This window comes from Triticum aestivum, chromosome 1A (genome assembly GCF_018294505.1).
Source record: "Triticum aestivum cultivar Chinese Spring chromosome 1A, IWGSC CS RefSeq v2.1, whole genome shotgun sequence".
Taxonomy (NCBI): Eukaryota; Viridiplantae; Streptophyta; class Magnoliopsida; order Poales; family Poaceae; genus Triticum; species Triticum aestivum.
In genome coordinates this window covers 497800453-497818365 of record NC_057794.1, presented here as the reverse complement: position 1 = coordinate 497818365, position 17913 = coordinate 497800453, and the positions used below count along the sequence as shown (strand labels likewise).

The following is a 17913-nucleotide window of genomic DNA, read 5'->3' as shown; positions in this document are numbered from 1 at the left end:
TTCTCCCATTCTTTCTGCAATCTCTAGCAGTACCGGCATGTCCTTCTCTGAAGGGCCATGAAAGAACCCAGACTCCTCCTGCGAGGACGACACCCCCAGTCTGTCCGCTTCAAGCGGGGAGTCATTGGGCTCACAGTCCATGACTCCGCCCTTGATCCCCAACCTCGAATTTATCCAGTTCATGGAAAGGCCAAAGCCGCCATCGGAACCCGACTCAGAGGAGGAGCACCCGGAGAACCATGAAGAAGATGACGATGATGAGAAGGAGGTAGGGGCAACGAGGAGGAGGGGGAGGACAGCGGCGAAAAGAAGCCGACGGTCACCAACAAGTGTCCTCGCCAAGACGATGGCGTTTCTATTAATGAAATATATAAATTGATGCAATCGTATGACGACTATCCTACGGTTGCTTTAATTAAGTATGTACGTCTGCAGACAGAGGATGTTGTTCGTATAGATGGGACAAGTCACATCGCACACAATCCATATGACGTAATCATGAGAGATGATCTTCAGTATAACACAATTTTGTTGATTAAATTGTATGCCTGGTAGAGCACACAATTCTCACAACATAATGTATGCACTTTCATGAGTTATTGCACATGATTAACGCAACTTTTAAATCATCACATACGGTAACTACTAAAATACTAGCACATTTTTGATAATCTAATCCACGAGTAGATAATAAACATGACAATCATTGTGTGTTGCAACTCATACCGATACCTAAACATGTGAGCACGTACATGACATAGAACTAAAACATCTATGAACACATCATATCTGGTTAGCACGTGAATAAGAAAATAGGGGATGCATAAGTCATACCCTTGGGTTGGCCAGGCCAACGCAGCGGCGGAAACAACAGCCTTGGCGACGTCCGTGGCCTTCTTCTTGGCGGCTTCATCATCGACCATAGGGTCGATGCAGGGGAAGTAGTCAAAGCAAATGAGGACAGAGACGGGGACAGACAGGGAGCAGTCGCGCCGAGACGCTCCTCAAAAACCTTATCGCCCTTCTCTTGGGCGGGATCTCGAAGGACAGGGTTCCAAAGGCACCTGCTCTCCCGACCAACCGTGCACGCGGTTGTTGGGACGGGATCGCCGGAAGTAGCACACTGAAAGGAGCGGTAGATGATGGCTGGAGTGAGTGTGCCGGCTGCACTGGCCAACTCCTCCAATATATAGGTCGTCGGGTAAATGGGCCTGGGCCGAGGCCCATGACCAAGTCCGCGAACAACCCACCATCCAATGTCTTGGACATTTGCACTTCTGTTAGGTGTGATCTCGGCTCAGCTCATTCCCGCAACCAATGATGCGCGCGTCCTGGCGTGGCGTGGCGAGGCGAAGCAGGCGACAGAGGAGGAGCGCGCGTACCACTCCTTTTCCCAAGCTCCCAATGGCATGTGGTAGAGCAACCATTATAAAGAGGTCCAACTCTTCTTCCACTAGCAGTATGGTACTAAATTTTCCACCTACTTACCATACACCTACATGGGCCTCAGAGTTTAACCAAGAATATTGTCTTATATGGGCCAAAGTCCATCAATAATTCAACAGTGACCATATAGCGTAACATGTGCGATGCTCTAAGGCAGTCATGGATCCTTTGACGTAGCAATCCCAGCCTTTCGGTCACTGACATGTGAGGCCCCCATGATTGGTGGGACCCATGTGTCAGTGATTCAATGGCAGAATAGGCCACGTCAGGGGATCCCCATCCCTCCAAGGCATCGCACACAACTCATTTTGGTAAAGTGTTTGCCCATCAACGCACATGATTAAGAAATATCAATTGTGTGCGTTATGATGACATAACTCCGCCTATGTTGTCTCAATATAGCCGGTCCCAAGTCCGGATAAAGGAGAAGGGTTGTGATAGGCTTGGCGAGCCAACGTAAAAACTCAGCCATTTTTATGGAGATGAAACCCAAAAGATGCCTACCCCAATTTTTTTTGGACTAAAGGCTTTGTTGTTGTTGTTGTTATGATGACATATCACACATGCATTGTACCTTAATGTGTGCCCATTATCACACACAACTTGCGTTTCAAAATCTTGTCTGATGGATGGGCCCACACGTTTCTTTTTCTGGCACATGAGTTTATTTCTCTACCGTTTGTGATGTTTGCACCGCACATAGTTCGGTCCAAAGGTGTGCAGTAGATGTGTTTTCTTAGCCCCATTTTGCAGCAGTGATACATTCCGTGCGCCTATGGGGCGCCCAGATTTGTACAAAGATTAATTAGCATATATCGACCTTTTGAGCAAAAAGAATGACGGCGGCCTTAGATTTCGTGGAGCAACAACTAGTGGTGGATCGACATAGAGGCATGCAAGCATGCTAGCTGAGGGGCATCAAAGTCAAAGTGGTCTGCATCATTAGTGGAGCGTAGATGGGACGACAGTGGTGAGAGTGAAGCGGCTCAACTTGATTAAGATTGTGCTAGTAGATATGTACATATAGTTACCGTTGCTCTGGTCAAAATGTGTGGCTACTGGCTAGTGCATGCATGCTGGCCGTGTGCTTTTGGGATATTTACCCCCAGCTTGATCTAATCCAATACAATTTGACAGTCCAGAGAGATCCAGCTAGAGAAGGTTTTTTTCACCTTTATATCAGTGACGCGTGATACATGACTAAGTTTGGAAAAAAAGGATCAACAACAACACGGGCTGATCTTCTTCTCTTCTTCCTTTTGTCCCTTTGTTAAGTCCACGAGACTTGAAAGCTACTCAAGTTGGTACAAAGTGATTCCGATAGCCTCATTAAGCTAAGCAGCTTTTGAATATGTGGACCTTCTGCTACTTGATAGCAGCTTTTCTTAATCAAGCTGGGAATCACTGCATCATTGCGTCCAATATCATATGACATGAGTTTTGAGAGGGTAATATCTGGGTAACCATAAGAAAGCCCATCTAACTATAAAACAATATCCAGACGAAATTAGTCTACATTTCCTGGCCTCGGGGTCGGGGATCAGCGGAGAATGAGAGTAGAGTGGCCACATCGATGCCGTAAACAAATCTATACTTAGCCTGTGAGGGTGATGGTGAGTGGCGAATATAGAGAGATGGCTATATATTAGTACATGTAACCGCGCACCGAGAAAGCAAGATCAAGGTTCAAGTGGAAGCATGCTTATGCATGGGTTTTAGACAACGGTGGCAGCGTTCCCACTGGTAACGCGGCGACACACTGACGCTGCCATGACGCGCACACACCTCCCTGAGCGACACTATCGATGGGTCCATCACTCACCTTGTGCGAGATTCTAATTGTGGCCAGACTTTCCGGCCCCAGATAGACCTGCAAACCGCCAAGAAACATCATATCCTCGATCATCTCATCAGCTCGCGGGTTTGGCGCTGGGAGTCGGACAGAAAACCCGTCTGATTGATCAGTCGCTGCTAGTCACTGGTAAGAGCGCGTGATAATAATTTCTCGCAGAAAAAAGGGCGTGTGATGCTAATGACCTCTTCTGGATGGTCGGGGTTTGTCAGGCTAACCCTATCACGATTCACGCACCCGGTCGATCTTCCATTCCAGCTGCGTGATATGATATCACCGTCGTGGAGGGCGCACACTGTGTCTGTGTGTAGCCCGCACGCCATGGCAGGATTCCCGAGCAAGACAACGTACTTGACTGACGGCAGTGCATAGGAAAATGTATGTGAGCTCTCTCATTTATTCCAGTGGGTTGAAGGTTGATTGGTCGGAACGTGGAGTGCAATCAACCACGGATCATATCTGCTCTGCACCACTATTCGCGTTCTGGAATCGGTTTGCGCAGAGCACGTGTAGCGCAGCAGAAGATCGCTGCAGGGCGGCCGAAACGGATAGCCACAAGATCGGGTCAAGAACGCACGCGCGCTGACCGCGTGCGAGCAGGAGCAGCGGCAACGGCTTGTCGTTGACGGCACAGGTTGGCCGCCGGTGACACCAGCTGCATTGAGTGGCTTGGCTTGTCGGCCAGCGAGATGAAAAGCTTCCACGGCACGACCCACCTCTCCAGCTTCAGTGGATGATGATGGCCAACACGAGACGACCCCATATACATTCATACATACGCTGCTCGAAAAATCTCACACGTTAATGACAGAAACAGTCCAGAAAACCGACCGATTACTGGACCGACCGAGTGAACGGCGACGCGATGTGGACCTGGACATGTTGATTGGAGGAAGACCAATCTCTTGACTTCCACGGTATAATAATGTTGGGTGTGGCCGTCTCCTTCGCAGTACGAGAACAGGGATACTTTACTTCCTAGCAGTTACATACAGACCAACAGGACCTGAGAGCCGGTGGCACCAGACGTTGCAAATGGCCATCGGCCACTCGAGTCGCTGTTATACACAGCTCAGCTCCTGCCAATATTCTTCTGCACTGGAGCAGACTGCGCCGGTCGTCGGGCGGAGACCAGGCGGGCGCCCGGGCCGCCACCGGAGCTACTAAACTCTGGGGTACCAGAACATGCCCTTGATGCCCTGGGGGTCGGCTTCGAACCCCATGTTCTTGTAGAAGTCCACCACTGCAATTAATCAGAAGGAATCAAGGACCACCAACAATGATCCGTTAGCAGCCTGATGAAACAGTATATACTACTGTGCTGCATTATCTGCATCCGGCAACGAACGGAACATCCATTTTTCCCCGCTACCACAAAGCAGAACGCATCGATGTGCCGCGGCGCGCGTGTATTACGAGGAAATCAATTAACAACAACAATAACAAAGCCCTTCAGCCCCAAACAAGTTGGGGTCCGCTAGAGAAGTACCTTTACTGTCCGCAAATAGTGTGATGTTGCTGATGTCCCTCTGGAGCAGAGTACGGATCACTTTCTCCATGAGTGTTTTACCAAGACCTTGACCCTGGAATGATTAAGTTCTAAGCCACTACGCACGAATCTTGATACAACAACTAGTAAAGGAGGACTCAGACACAAAGCAGAAAAGTCTTCGCCAATTCACCTGATAGGAAGGATCAACAAGGACGTCCCAGATTGTAGCATTGAACGCATGGTCTGAAGTTGCCCGCGCCATACCAATCAGTTGCTTCCTCTCTTCTCCCTCTGTCAAACAACTTCTATACTAAGATGTTCGTCAGCTAGAAAAATGAATTTCTGCAAATAATCTGAAGATTAGGAAACTGGTTTTAACTTATTTGCACGGATCACACGAGATCCAGTAACAATTAAACAACGCAAGTACCTGTTTCCGAAGACCTAGTTATTGAATGTAGTGTAGCGACCAAGTAGCTGTTTCTTAAGGATGCTGCTATTTTTGTTAGAGGTCTGCGTGGCCATCCTACCTATGAGATGAACATTACAAAACTAAATATTTCTTGTAGGATAAATCACTAACACTGCAGGACGAAACATCAAAGTGCTTTGAGGAAAGATCACCTTGTCACATAAGGCCTGGAGATCATATACATCAATATCACCAGCTGAAGAAAATAAGATCTGTTCTGTGCTACCGTCAGGGAGTGTCCTTTCTAGGAGCACTAATTCCTCAGGTACAATTTCTTCTTCTTCAAGTGCTGTGGATAGTGGCTCTACTGTCTCTGTACTATTGCTAGTTTTTAAAAACCTGTGAAACAAAAGCATTGGGTTTTTTCCCCATAAGGTACAAATTTCAGAAACATGACATGCAACTGTTGGATAATACTCTAAAGGTATGTAACATGCAAGAAAGATCATGAGTTTTCAGGCTCGGTGTTCAGTATAATATTTTGAGACTCCCTTGTTAAGCGGACAATAAAAGAACATATCAAACTACTTGTTCGGAGAGTGGCTTCTTGGCAGCAGTCAGAGTTTCTTTCCTCGACACTTTATTTGGGGTTCTATCATGCTTCTGTCAAGCCTGGCTGGAATGCCGTGCTCTCTTCGTTGGGGCAATCACACTGGATCTAGCATACTCAACAGGGGCATAGGGTTTCTGTGGTGCAGCGAGCACATTTTCAGCAGAGTTGCAGTGTGGTGTGCTCTTCTGCCCGTGCTCACATGTCCATTGGTTTGTGGGTGTTCAGGTATTGCGTTTTCTGTGATGTGTGTGAGCTCTGGGCCTAGTGTGCTAGGCTGGTTGAGTCCACTGTATCAGTTTTCGGCTGGTTTTTCTACTTAATGGAGAGGTGGAGCTCCTGCTGCTTGCTCTGGAGAAAAGATGATCCGAATTTTAGCAGGATCATTTTCCTGCCACCATGATTGAGTCCCACTATAGCAATGCTTGTTCTCATGATTAACATGTGAATTCTTAGATGTCACTGTTACTTTATCCTCGCCTTCTTTTGTCCCAGGCTCCCAGCCATGATAATGTGGGAAACCCGCACTTGTTTAATGGTTTAACCCTTTGCATCAAGGTGGGAAGCTCTGGAAATAGTGTTTTTTTCAATAGTACATAGATGATATAGTAGTAGATATTTTTTAAACATAAACATAACACAAATATTTAAAGGGGTACATAATGTACTTTACCCAGATTTGAGAGAGTCCCATAGACCGGCCTTCAAGGACCAAGCTGTTGCAGACCGTGTGTTCGCTGCAATCAAAACATGATTAGATCATTAGTGTTTGGCAAGCACTTATTAGTTATTAGTTCAGCAAATGAACATTTATGCTTCATGAACAGGTCGACAGAGGTGACAGAACACATCACGAACAATATATTCAGCCTACTAGCAAGTAGCAACTAACAGATGACAAAATAACAAAGGCGTGCAAGTTCATTGGACACCAAACATTTTAAAACATGGTGCAATCAGTGGCCTCCTATCTAGCACGATGCTGATTTTTTAGAGCCAATCAGCAGAGGAACTCACAGAGTCAATTTACCCACAAGATGTGCAAATAGCATAGCTGGAATTTGGGGGTGGGTACAGCAACGTGCGAGATAGACTGATGGCGTCTTCCAAACATTAACAAGAAAAATTAGAAATAAATAAGCATTCAGCATTGCTGGAAACTATTCGCGGTGCAATTTCTACATTAACCACCACACCAAGTTCCATGTGAGTCATGGGCCAGCCAAGAAACGAACGACCATTCCTAATCTGGTTCAGCGTGTCGCCGGCTTGACTCAGGTCCTTGCTAGCCTAACATTGGACTCATCTTCACACTTGAGTCCGAATCGAGCCCCACGATTCTGCCTGCGAGTGCCCGCTGCAATGTAACTATGTGGGGAAGGGAAACAAAAGTGTGTGTACCTTGGTTCCGGTTATGGAAGAACCTCGGCGCCGGCACTATGCCCCGCGCCTCCGGACGGCACGCCGTCGGGACGCAGACGCCGCATCTGCGAAGAAAGGGAAGAAAATCAGCAAGAAACGGGTAGAGAGGGGAGCTTGACTTGATTTGATTTGGGGCTACTGTACTTACATGGACGAGGAGGGAGTGACGGCGAAGGCGGCCACCATCTTCGCGGCCTGCTGATTCCGGCGGCAGCTCGCGCGCTTCCGGGGAACAGGGGCGGGGTGGTGGGGAGAGGGGAAGGGGGCTCACGCGCGCGGTATGCGGCTGCGTCGCTCGCGGCCAGTCGTCGCGTCGGGGCGGTGGATAAGGTCAGGTCAGGTCAGGCCAGGCGAGAGTGGGAGAACGGCAGCGAACAGCGCCGCTTTCCGAGCCGTGTTTTGCTGAAGAGGCAGGCGGGCGGGCAAAGCCCACCGGCTTGATGGCGTGAGCCCACTCGGCCCGGAAGCAACTCTGGAAAAAGTTTGTCGAAACATGTTAACACGGGAAATTCAATTATGAAGACGGTTCGGCATTTGGATGCATGGTTCAAGAAATAGAACGTTTTCAACAAGGGGGCAGCTACGCGGGCAGATCGTTTTAAAAGATCGGTCGGGTCGCCAGCCATCGGATCTGGTGCATCGAGTGGCCAGCGGCACTCTCCATTATTGCAACACAAGCCTTGTTGCGGAAATATTTTGCAACCAGCAATGCCCTCCATTATTGCAACGCATGTCTTGTTGCACATTTTTTACACCCTCCATTATTGCAACACAAGCCTTGTTGCGAATTTTTTTTGCAACCGTGATCTTGTTGTAGATTTTATTTTTTGCAACTAGCAATGTCCTCCATTATTGCAACACAAGCCTTGTTGCAGAATTTTTTCGCACCAGAGATTTTGTTGCAGAATTCTTTTGCCATGTTATTGAAGAAGGAACTTTTGCAACACACAGGATATTGCAGAAAAAATTGCAACAAAGATGATGTTTCAGAAACACTGCCGCTGTTGCTGACAACACCGTCGCTATTCGCACGGCCGGTGATGGTCAGGGGCGGCATGGACGAGGTCTTGCATGCAGTCGCAGTTCCCTGAACCACGCACTAGCTACAAAAAACAACATCATCTAGTAGGAGATTTGGGTGAGAGATTGAGAGAAGGCTTGAGAGAGACAAAACGCCATGAAAGAAAGGAAAAGGTTGAGCGGTTGGTGTGGGTGAGATAAAGATGAAGGGAACTACTCCATACAGATAATGCTGGACGGGTCCCGCGCAACACGCACATCGCACGGGAGAGGCGGCGGATGCTCGCGCTTGATCGATCGTCTGATCTGAATCGTTTTCTTTTCAACAAACGAATCTGCAAAAAAAAATTGCAGGTTGGGGAAAGCACAATTTGTGCTCCCTAAAGAGCAAAAAAAAAACACAATCGTGCTTTCGGTTTTTTTGGAGTGTTTATCGGTTTTCTTTCGTTTCAGTTTTGGCATTTTCATGAAAAAGAAACACTGAAAATTATTATATGAGATCTAGATTTGAAGAGCTCGACTCAAGAAATCCAATGGTGAAAAATGGTTCGTGTTTTGGATACATGGTTCAAAATATAAAACATTTTGAAAAAACGAATCTACAAAAGAAAAAAAGGGCGAAAATCTCGGGTAGCGACAAGTCATCAACGAAGATGGTGTGAGTGATCTTTGCAAGGGGCACCCTTAAATTAATGATTTCATAACTTCATGATTTCGGTTTTCTGGAGCTTCTAGAAGCTTTAGACCATTTTTTCTTTGTGGTTTCTGCTGGTTTTTCTTTGGTTTTTGGTTTTTCTCTTTCCTTTCCCTTTTTCATTTACATTTTTATTAAAAATTCAAATCCATTAGCTTTTTGAAGATCATAAACAATTTAGATTCATAAACAAATCTTCAAATCCGTGAAGGTTTTTTCAAAATCGTGATGAATCTTCAAATTTGCGTCTTTTTCAAAACTGTTAACTTTTTCTAAGTCTTTGATTTTCTTGAATTTAAAATACTGGTAGTCAGTTTTCTTTCTTGAACAAGATAGCAACAATACCCGGAAAAAAGGGGACAACAACAATACCCGCAAAAAATCAGGATAGCGAAATACCCGCAAAAAAAGGACAGCACAACACCAATAGAGAAAAAGGCAAGTGAACAGTTTTCTTTAGGAAGACCGAGCGAACAGTTTTTTTGGACTATAACTAAGCTTTATTCATCAAAAACCATAAATTGTGGGATACACATTGGATCATAAGATTGGCCAAACCACACATGGCATCCCAGTCCTAGCGCGAGTGAAAACTTGATGCGCTTCTACGTTCACCTTATGACTTTCAAAAGTAAAATTACGTTGAAACAAACTAGAGTATGATTTGATATCGCTAATGATAGCACGGTAACTTCCTCTGGATCTGCTGTTAATGTCCAAAACCACTTGCCAGGTGCCAGAGGCGATGACAATGCGATGGAGCTGAAGATCTTGACCTAATGCAAGAGCCTCCCTGCATGCAATAGTTTATAATGTCGTCGGGTCATCTACCCCACCAATGACCAAGGGCCGGCCCACACACGTGAGCGTATGTGCACTGCAGCGCTAATTAGCGCCACAAGTACTGATTAGAAGGTCTCTACATCGCCCCGCACTCATATTGGAACGCATTGGATCCGGCTTGCCTGCTCCCTCCTCATGCTTCCATCCGTGCTCCCACTTTATCCTATGGTTCAAGCCACGTATGCGGGAGCACGGATGGGCACACGTCGAGGGAGCAGGCAAGTCTCGTCCGGAACGCACTAGCGTGTTGTGAGCCGACCAAATATGTCGGACCGCTTAGTGCTAGATTAGTGTAGGTACGACCTAAACAAGTATGATTCATGTTTTTCTTTTGTTTTGTCCACTGCCAAAATGATTCGTGTTTTTTTGTTTTTTCCACTGCCAAAAAAATGTTCATACTAATACTGCAAACTCAAAAATATTTGTCACTTTACAAATATCTAATAAAAATGCAAATTAAAAAACATGTTCATGAAATTAAAATATATATTCATGAAATTAAAATATGTTTAAAATATTCTAAAAAGTTTTTGAGTTCAGCAATACTGAAATGTTTACAAATTAAGAATTGAACAAATTTTTAAATGCTGAACAACTCTGAAATTGATGAACATTCTCTTGAAATTGCGAACAACTTTTTGAATTCGAAGTTTCAAAAAAACTGAACATTTATTGAAACTTCAATTTTCTTGTGGAAAACATGAACAATTTTCAAATTTCGAAACATGTTTTTGAAGATTTTTTTCCTTTTTTAAAATTTTCAAAAAAATAAGAAAATGGAAGGAAGGGAAAAAGAAACAAGAAAAAGGAAAAAAGAAACTATAAAATCACACAAAAACAACCGAGAAAAGAAAACAAAAAACGGCCATTACGGTCCCAAAGCTTCCAAAACAAAGAAGGAAGCTTCTGGAACCTTCCCAACATAGGCTGACTTGCGAGCGCATGTTGTCGGCGTTCTGGAAACGGGGGTCTCCAGACTTGCCTGCCTGCGGCCCACGGCGTGACTCCACCAGCGCGCGTGTACGCCCCATCTTCATCAACAAACACTCAAGACCCTTGCGAAGGGCCAAGCCTCGCGAGGCGTACAACGCAAGACCTCCTCGAGGGCGGCCTCACTAGGCTGGGCTGCGAGGGGCAGAGAGATCAAAGCGAGGGGCACCTCGCGAGGTTCCTGTGACGTAAGCCATGACGACGAAGGTCAGGCGGGCACCAGGCGTGCGCCAGCGTGCGCAGTGTACTCGTTTCCTCTTTGATGCTAAAGAGGCAGGCGCGGGCGAGGAGTCCCGAGGCATCAGGCAAAGGTTTCCATATCGGTGCAATAAGACCAAGACCAGCAGGACGGCAGGACAGAGGTCACCGTGGAGTCCAGGACGGCATCACCACCAGAGCCTTTGGTAGGTGAAGACCACCTTTTGTCAGGATAACTCGTACTAGTTGTCTTCCTTCAAATTTGGCCGTTCTTGGATCACTTCCCGCCTACATTTGGGAAAAGGATCAGGACCTTTATAAATAGTACTGGCCACCATAGTAGGAGGCGACTCATCTAGGATCGGATCCATTCCATCCTCAACCACACAAGCTCATCGAGCCCAAGAACACCTCTTCTAAGGAGGCTTTTCTTCCCTTATACTTGTTCATCCTCAACCCAAGAGGCAATCCACCACACCACACTGGAGTAGGGTATTACATCACATCGGTGGCCCGAACCAGTATAAACCTTGTGTCCTTTGCTCTTCGGGTTCGACGAGTTAAGTTCTGAGATCGTTGTGAGAGCGTGAGCTGGGGGAAAGATCTTCGTGCGCACCCCAGTGTTCGAACCTCAAGGGTTTTGCCGGAACCCGAAATCCGACAATTGACGCGCCAGGTAGGGGTGCGCTGAAGCTTTCCTTCCGTCGATCCACGTTCCGTGACTCCACCACATCCATGTCAGACGCTCGCCGAGCTCGCACCGAGCGCCAAGCCGCCCTGGCCGCTCACGTCGCCCAGACGGCGTCCGTTGACGGACCTCCCTGCCGTTCTCCATCACTTGTTGCCAACGCCGCGACCGGTCCGGCAGCAAACAAGCAGCAAGCATCATCACTTCACCCCTCCGTGCGGCAGGACGGCCGCACCGCCACCCTGTCGCTGACTTCGGCAGGCTCATCGTCCCACGCTCATCACGCGCCCATGGACGCACAGGCCGCGCTGCTCATGGCACACGAGCTCCTGCGCTACCGCCCGGTCGACGACCTCTACGAGGACTGGCTAGACTGCATCGCCGAGCTCGTCAGCACCGATGGAGGCTCTCCTGCACCGTCCTGTTGGGGAACATAGTAATTTCAAAATTTTCCTACGCACACGCAAGATCATGGTGATGCATAGCAACGAGAGGGGAGAGTGTTGTCTATGTACCCTCGTAGACCGGAAGCGGAAGCGTTAGCACAACGCGGTTGATGTAGTCGTACGTCTTCACGGCCCGACCGATCAAGCACCGAAACTACGGCACCTCCGAGTTCTAGCACACGTTCAACTCGATGACGATCCCCGGACTCCGATCCAGCAAAGTGTCGGGGAAGAGTTCTGTCAGCACAACGGCGTGGTGACGATCTTGATGTTCTACTGTCGCAGGGCTTCGCCTAAGCACCGCTACAATATTATCAAGGAGTATGGTGGAAGGGGGCACCGCACACGGCTAAGAAAATGATCACGCGGATCAACTTGTGTCTAGGGGTGCCTCCTGCCCCCATATATAAAGGACCAAGGGGAGGAGGCCGGCCGGTCCTATAGGCGCGCCAAGAAGGAGTCCTCCTCCTAGTAGGAGTAGGACTCCTACTAGGAGGGGGAAGGAAGTGGGGAGGGAGAAGGGAAGGGGGGCGCCGCCCCCCCTCTCCTAGTCCAATTCGGACCAGGGGGGAGGAGGCGCGCGGCCCACCCTGGCTGCCCATCTCTCTCCACTAAGGCCCATATGGCCCATTACTTCTCCCGGGGGGGATTCCGGTAACCCTCCGGTACTCCGGTTTTCTCCGAAATCACCCGGAACACTTTCGATGTCCGAATATAGCCGTCCAATATATCAATCTTTATGTCTCGACCATTTCAAGACTCCTCGTTATGTCCGTGATCACATCCGGGACTCCGAACCAACTTCGGTACATCAAAACTCATAAACTCATAATATAACTGTCATCGAAACCTTAAGCGTGCGGACCCTACGGGTTCGAGAACAATGTAGACATGACCGAGACATGTCTCCGGTCAATAACCAATAGCGGAACCTGGATGCTCATATTGGCTCCCACATATTCTATGAAGATCTTTATCGGTCAGACCGCATAACAACATACGTTGTTCCCTTTGTCATCGGTATGTTACTTGCCCGAGATTCGATCGTCGGTATCTCAATACCTAGTTCAATCTCGTTACCGGCAAGTCTCTTTACTCATTTCGTAATACATCATCTCGCAACTAACTCATTAGTTGCAATGCTTGCAAGTCTTATGTGATGTGCATTACCGAGAGGGCCCAGAGATACCTCTCCGACAATCGGAGTGACAAATCCTAATCTCGAAATACGCCAACCCAACATTTACCTTTGGAGACACCTGTAGAGCTCCTTTATAATCACCCAGTTACGTTGTGACGTTTGGTAGCACACAAAGTGTTCCTCCGGCAAACGGGAGTTGCATAATCTCATAGTCATAGGAACATGTATAAGTCATGAAGAAAGCAATAGCAGCATACTAAACGATCGGGTGCTAAGCTAATGGAATGGGTCAAGTCAATCACATCATTCTTCTAATGATGTGATCTCGTTAATCAAATAACAACTCTTTTGTTCATGGTTAGGAAACATAACCATCTTTGATTAACGAGCTAGTCAAGTAGATGCATACTAGTGACACTTTGTTTGTCTATGTATTCACACATGTATTATGTTTCCGGTTAATACAATTCTAGCATGAATAATAAACATTTATCATGAAATAAGGAAATAAATAATAACTTTATTATTGCCTCCAGGGCATATTTCCTTCAGTCTCCCACTTGCACTAGAGTCAATAATCTAGATCACATCGCCATGTGATTTAACATCAATAGTTCACATCACCATGTGATTAACGCCCATAGTTCACATCGTTATGTGACCAACACTCAAAGGGTTTACTAGAGTCAATAATCTAGTTCACATCGTTTATGTGATTAACACCCAAAGAGTACTAAGGTGTGATCATGTTTTGCTTGTGAGATAATTTTAGTCAACGGGTCTGTCACATACAGATTCGTAAGTATTTTGCGAATTCTATGTCTACAATGCTCTGCACGGAGCTACTCTAGCTAATTTGCTCCCACTTTCAATATGTATCTAGATCGAGACTTAGAGTCATCCAGATCTATGTCAAAACTTGCATCGACGTAACTTTTTACGATGAACCTTTTGTCACCTCCATAGTTGAGAAATATTTCCTTATTCCACTAAGGATAATTTTGACCGCTGTCCAGTGATCTACCCTTAGATCACTATTGTACTCCCTTGCTTAACACAGTGTAGGCTATACAATAGATCTGGTACATAGCATGGCATACTTTATAGAACCTATGGCTGAGGCATAGGGAATGACTTTCATTCTCTTTCTATCTTCTGCCGTGGTCGGGCTTTGAGTCTTACTCAATTTCACACCTTGTAACACAGCCAAGAACTCTTTCTTTGACTGTTCCATTTTTGAACTACTTCATAATATTGTCAAGGTATGTACTCATTGAAAAAACTTATCAAGCGTCTTGATCTATCTCTATAGATCTTGATGCTTAATATGTAAGCAGCTTCACCGAGGTCTTTCTTTGAAAAACTTCTTTCAAAACACTCCTTTATGCTTTGCAGAATAATTCTACATTATTTTCGATCAACAATATGTCATTCACATATACTTATCAGAAATGTTGTAGTGCTCCCACTCACTTTCTTGTAAATACAGGCTTCACCGCAAGTCTGTATAAAACTATATGCTTTGATCATCTCATCAAAGCGTATATTCCAACTCCGAGATGCTTGCACCAGTCCATAGATGGATCACAGGAGCTTGCCTATTTTGTTAGTACCTTTAGGATTGACAAAACCTTCTGGTTGCATCATATACAACTCTTCTTTAATAAATCCATTAAGGAATGCAGTTTGTTTATCCATTTGCCAGATTTCATAAAACGCGGCAATTGCTAACATGATTCGGACAGACTTAAGCATAGATACGATTAAGAAACTCTCATCGTAGTCAACACCTTGAACTTGTCGAAAACCTTTTTGCGACAATTCTAGCTTTGTAGATAGTAACACTACTATCAGCGTCCGTCTTCCTCTTGAAGATCCATTGAATCTCAATGGCTCGCCGATCATTGGGCAAGTCAATCAAAGTCTATACTTTGTTCTCATACATGGATCTCATCTCAGATTTCATGGCCTCAAGCCATTTCGCGGAATCTGGGCTCATCATCGCTTCCTCATAGTTCGTAGGCTCGTCATGGTCAAGTAACATGACCTCCAGAACTGGATTACCGTACCACCCTGGTGCGGATCTCACTCTGGTTTACCTACGAGGTTCGCTAGTAACTTGATCTGAAGTTACATGATCATCATCATTAGCTTCCTCACTAATCGGTCTAGTAGTCACAGGAACAGATTTCTGTGATGAACTACTTTCCAATAAGGGAGCAGGTATAGTTACCTCATCAAGTTCTACTTTCCTCCCACTCACTTCTTTCGAGAGAAACTCCTTCTCTAGAAAGGATCCATTCTCAGCAATGAATAACTTGCCTTCGGATCTGTGATAGAAGGTGTACCCAACAGTCTCCTTTGGGTATCCTATGAAGACATATTTCTCCGATTTGGGTTTGAGCTTATCAGGATGAAACTTTTTCATATAAGCATCACAACCCCAAACTTTAAGAAACGACAACTTTGGTTCCTTGCCAAACCATAGTTCCGATTGTGTCGTCTCAACGGACTTAGATGGTGACTTAGATGGTGCCCTTTTAAACATGAATGCAGCTGTCTTTGATGCATAACCCCAAAACGATGTTGGTAAATCTGTAAGAAACATCATAGATTGCACTATATCCAATAAAGTACGATTATGACATTCGGACACACCATTATGCTGTGGTGTTCCAGGTGGCATGAATTTGTGAAACTATTCCACATAGTTTTAATTGAAGACCAAACTCGTAACTCAAATATTTGTCTTTGCGATCAGATCGTAGAAACCATATTTTTCTTTTTACGATGATTTTCCACTTCACTCTGAAATTATTTGAACTTTTCAAATGTTTCAGACTTATGTTTCATCAAGTAGATATACCCATATCTGCTCAAATCATATGTGAAGGTCAGAAAATAACGATACCCGCCGCGAGCTTCAACACTCATCGGATCGCATACATCAGTATGTATTATTTCCAATAAGTCAATTGCTCGCTCCATTGTTCCGGAGAACGGAGTCTTTAGTCATCTTGCCCATAAGGCATGGTTCGCAAGCACCAAGTGATTCATAATCAAGTGATTGCAAAATCCCATTAGCATGGAGTTTCTTCATGTGCTTTACACCAATATGACCTAAACGGCAGTGCCACAAATAAGTTGCACTATCATTATTAACTTCGCATCTTTTGGTTTCAATATTATGAATATGTGTATCACTACGATCGAGATCCAATGAACTATTTTCATTGGGTGTGTAACCATATAAGGTTTTATTCATGTAAACAGAACAACAATTTATTCTCTTACTTAAATGAATAACCGTATTACAATAAACATGATCAAATCATATTCATGCTCAACACAAACACCAAATACCACTTATTTAGGTTCAACACAAACCCCGAAAGTATAGGGAGTGTGCGATGATGATCATATCAATCTTGGAACCACTTCCAACACACATCGTCACTTCACCCTTAACTAGTCTCTGTTTATTCTGCAACTCCCGTTTCGAGTTACTAATCTTAGCAACTGAACTAGTATCAAATACTGAGGGGTTGCTATAAACACTAGTAAAGTACACATCAATAACATGTATATCAAATATACTTATGTTCACTTTGCCATCCTTCTTATCCGCCAATCACTTGGGGTAGTTCCGCTTCCAGTGACCAGTCCCTTTGCAGTAGAAGCACTTAGTCTCAGGCTTAGGACCAGACTTGGGCTTCTTCACTTGAGCAGCAACTTGCTTGTTGTTTTTCTTGAAGTTCCCCTTTTTCACTTTGCCCTTTTCTTGAAACTAGTAATCTTGTCAACCATCAACACTTGATGTTTTTCTCGATTTCTACCTTCATCGATTTCATCATCGTGAAAAGCTCGGGAGTCGTTTTCGTCATCCCTTGCATACTATAGTTCATCACGAAGTTCTACTAACTTTGTGATGGTGACTAGAGAATTCTGTCAATCACTATTTTATCTGTAAGATTAACTCCCACTTGATTCAAGCGATTGTAGTACCCAGACAATCTGAGCACATGCTCACTAGTTGAGCGATTCTCCTCCATCTTTTAGCTATGGAACTTGTTGGAGACTTCATATCTCTCAACTCGGGTATTTGCTTGAAATATTAACTTCAACTCCTGGAACATCTCATATGGTCCATGACGTTCAAAACGTCTTTGAAGTCCCGATTCTAAGCCGTTAAGCATGGTGCACTAAACTATCAAGTAGTCATCATATTGAGCTAGCCAAACATTCATAACGTCTGCATCTGCTCCTGCAATAGGTCTGTCACCTAGCGGTGCATCAAGGACATAATTCTTCTGTGCAGCAATGAGGATAAACCTCAGATCACGGATCCAATCCGCATCATTTCTACTAACATCTTTCAACACAATTTTCTCTAGGAACATATCAAAATAAACACAGGGAAGCAACAACGCGAGCTATTGATCTACAACATGATTTGCAAAATACTACCAGGACTAAGTTCATGATAAATTTAAGTTCAATTAATCATATTACTTAAGAACTCCCACTTAGAAAGACATCCCTCTAATCTTCTAAGTGATCACGTGATCCAAATCAACTAAACCATGTCCGATCATCACGTGAGATGGAGTAGCTTCATTGGTGAACATCACTATGTTGATCATATCTACTATATGATTC

General features: G+C 45.2%; 1 protein-coding gene across 1 annotated transcript; it reads right to left on the bottom strand.

Annotated features, from left to right (window-relative positions):
• Positions 1-4184: 4184 nt before the first annotated feature.
• Positions 4185-7617, bottom strand: LOC123060198 (serotonin N-acetyltransferase 1, chloroplastic). The gene is made up of 8 exons (XM_044482787.1): positions 7383-7617; positions 7214-7299; positions 6486-6549; positions 5415-5601; positions 5221-5320; positions 4981-5081; positions 4788-4881; positions 4185-4541 (listed from the first exon to the last, which is right to left on the bottom strand). The coding sequence occupies exons 1-8, from the start codon at positions 7418-7420 to the stop codon at positions 4462-4464; spliced, it is 750 nt and encodes a 249-aa protein (XP_044338722.1). The 5' UTR covers positions 7421-7617; the 3' UTR covers positions 4185-4461.
• Between the last annotated feature and the right edge of the window lie 10296 nt (positions 7618-17913).

What these genes read in the sequence shown, in the direction of transcription:
- LOC123060198 (XM_044482787.1), bottom strand. Translation starts at nt 7,420, where the DNA reads ATGGTGGCCGCCTTCGCCGTCACTCCCTCCTCGTCCAT. An exon ending in TGGGACTCTCTCAAATCTGG is followed by an intron (nt 5,602 to 6,485) that starts GTAAAGTACATT and finishes TTTGTTTCACAG; the next exon opens with GTTTTTAAAAACTAGCAATA. An exon ending in AACTAGGTCTTCGGAAACAG is followed by an intron (nt 5,082 to 5,220) that starts GTACTTGCGTTG and finishes GTTGTTTGACAG; the next exon opens with AGGGAGAAGAGAGGAAGCAA.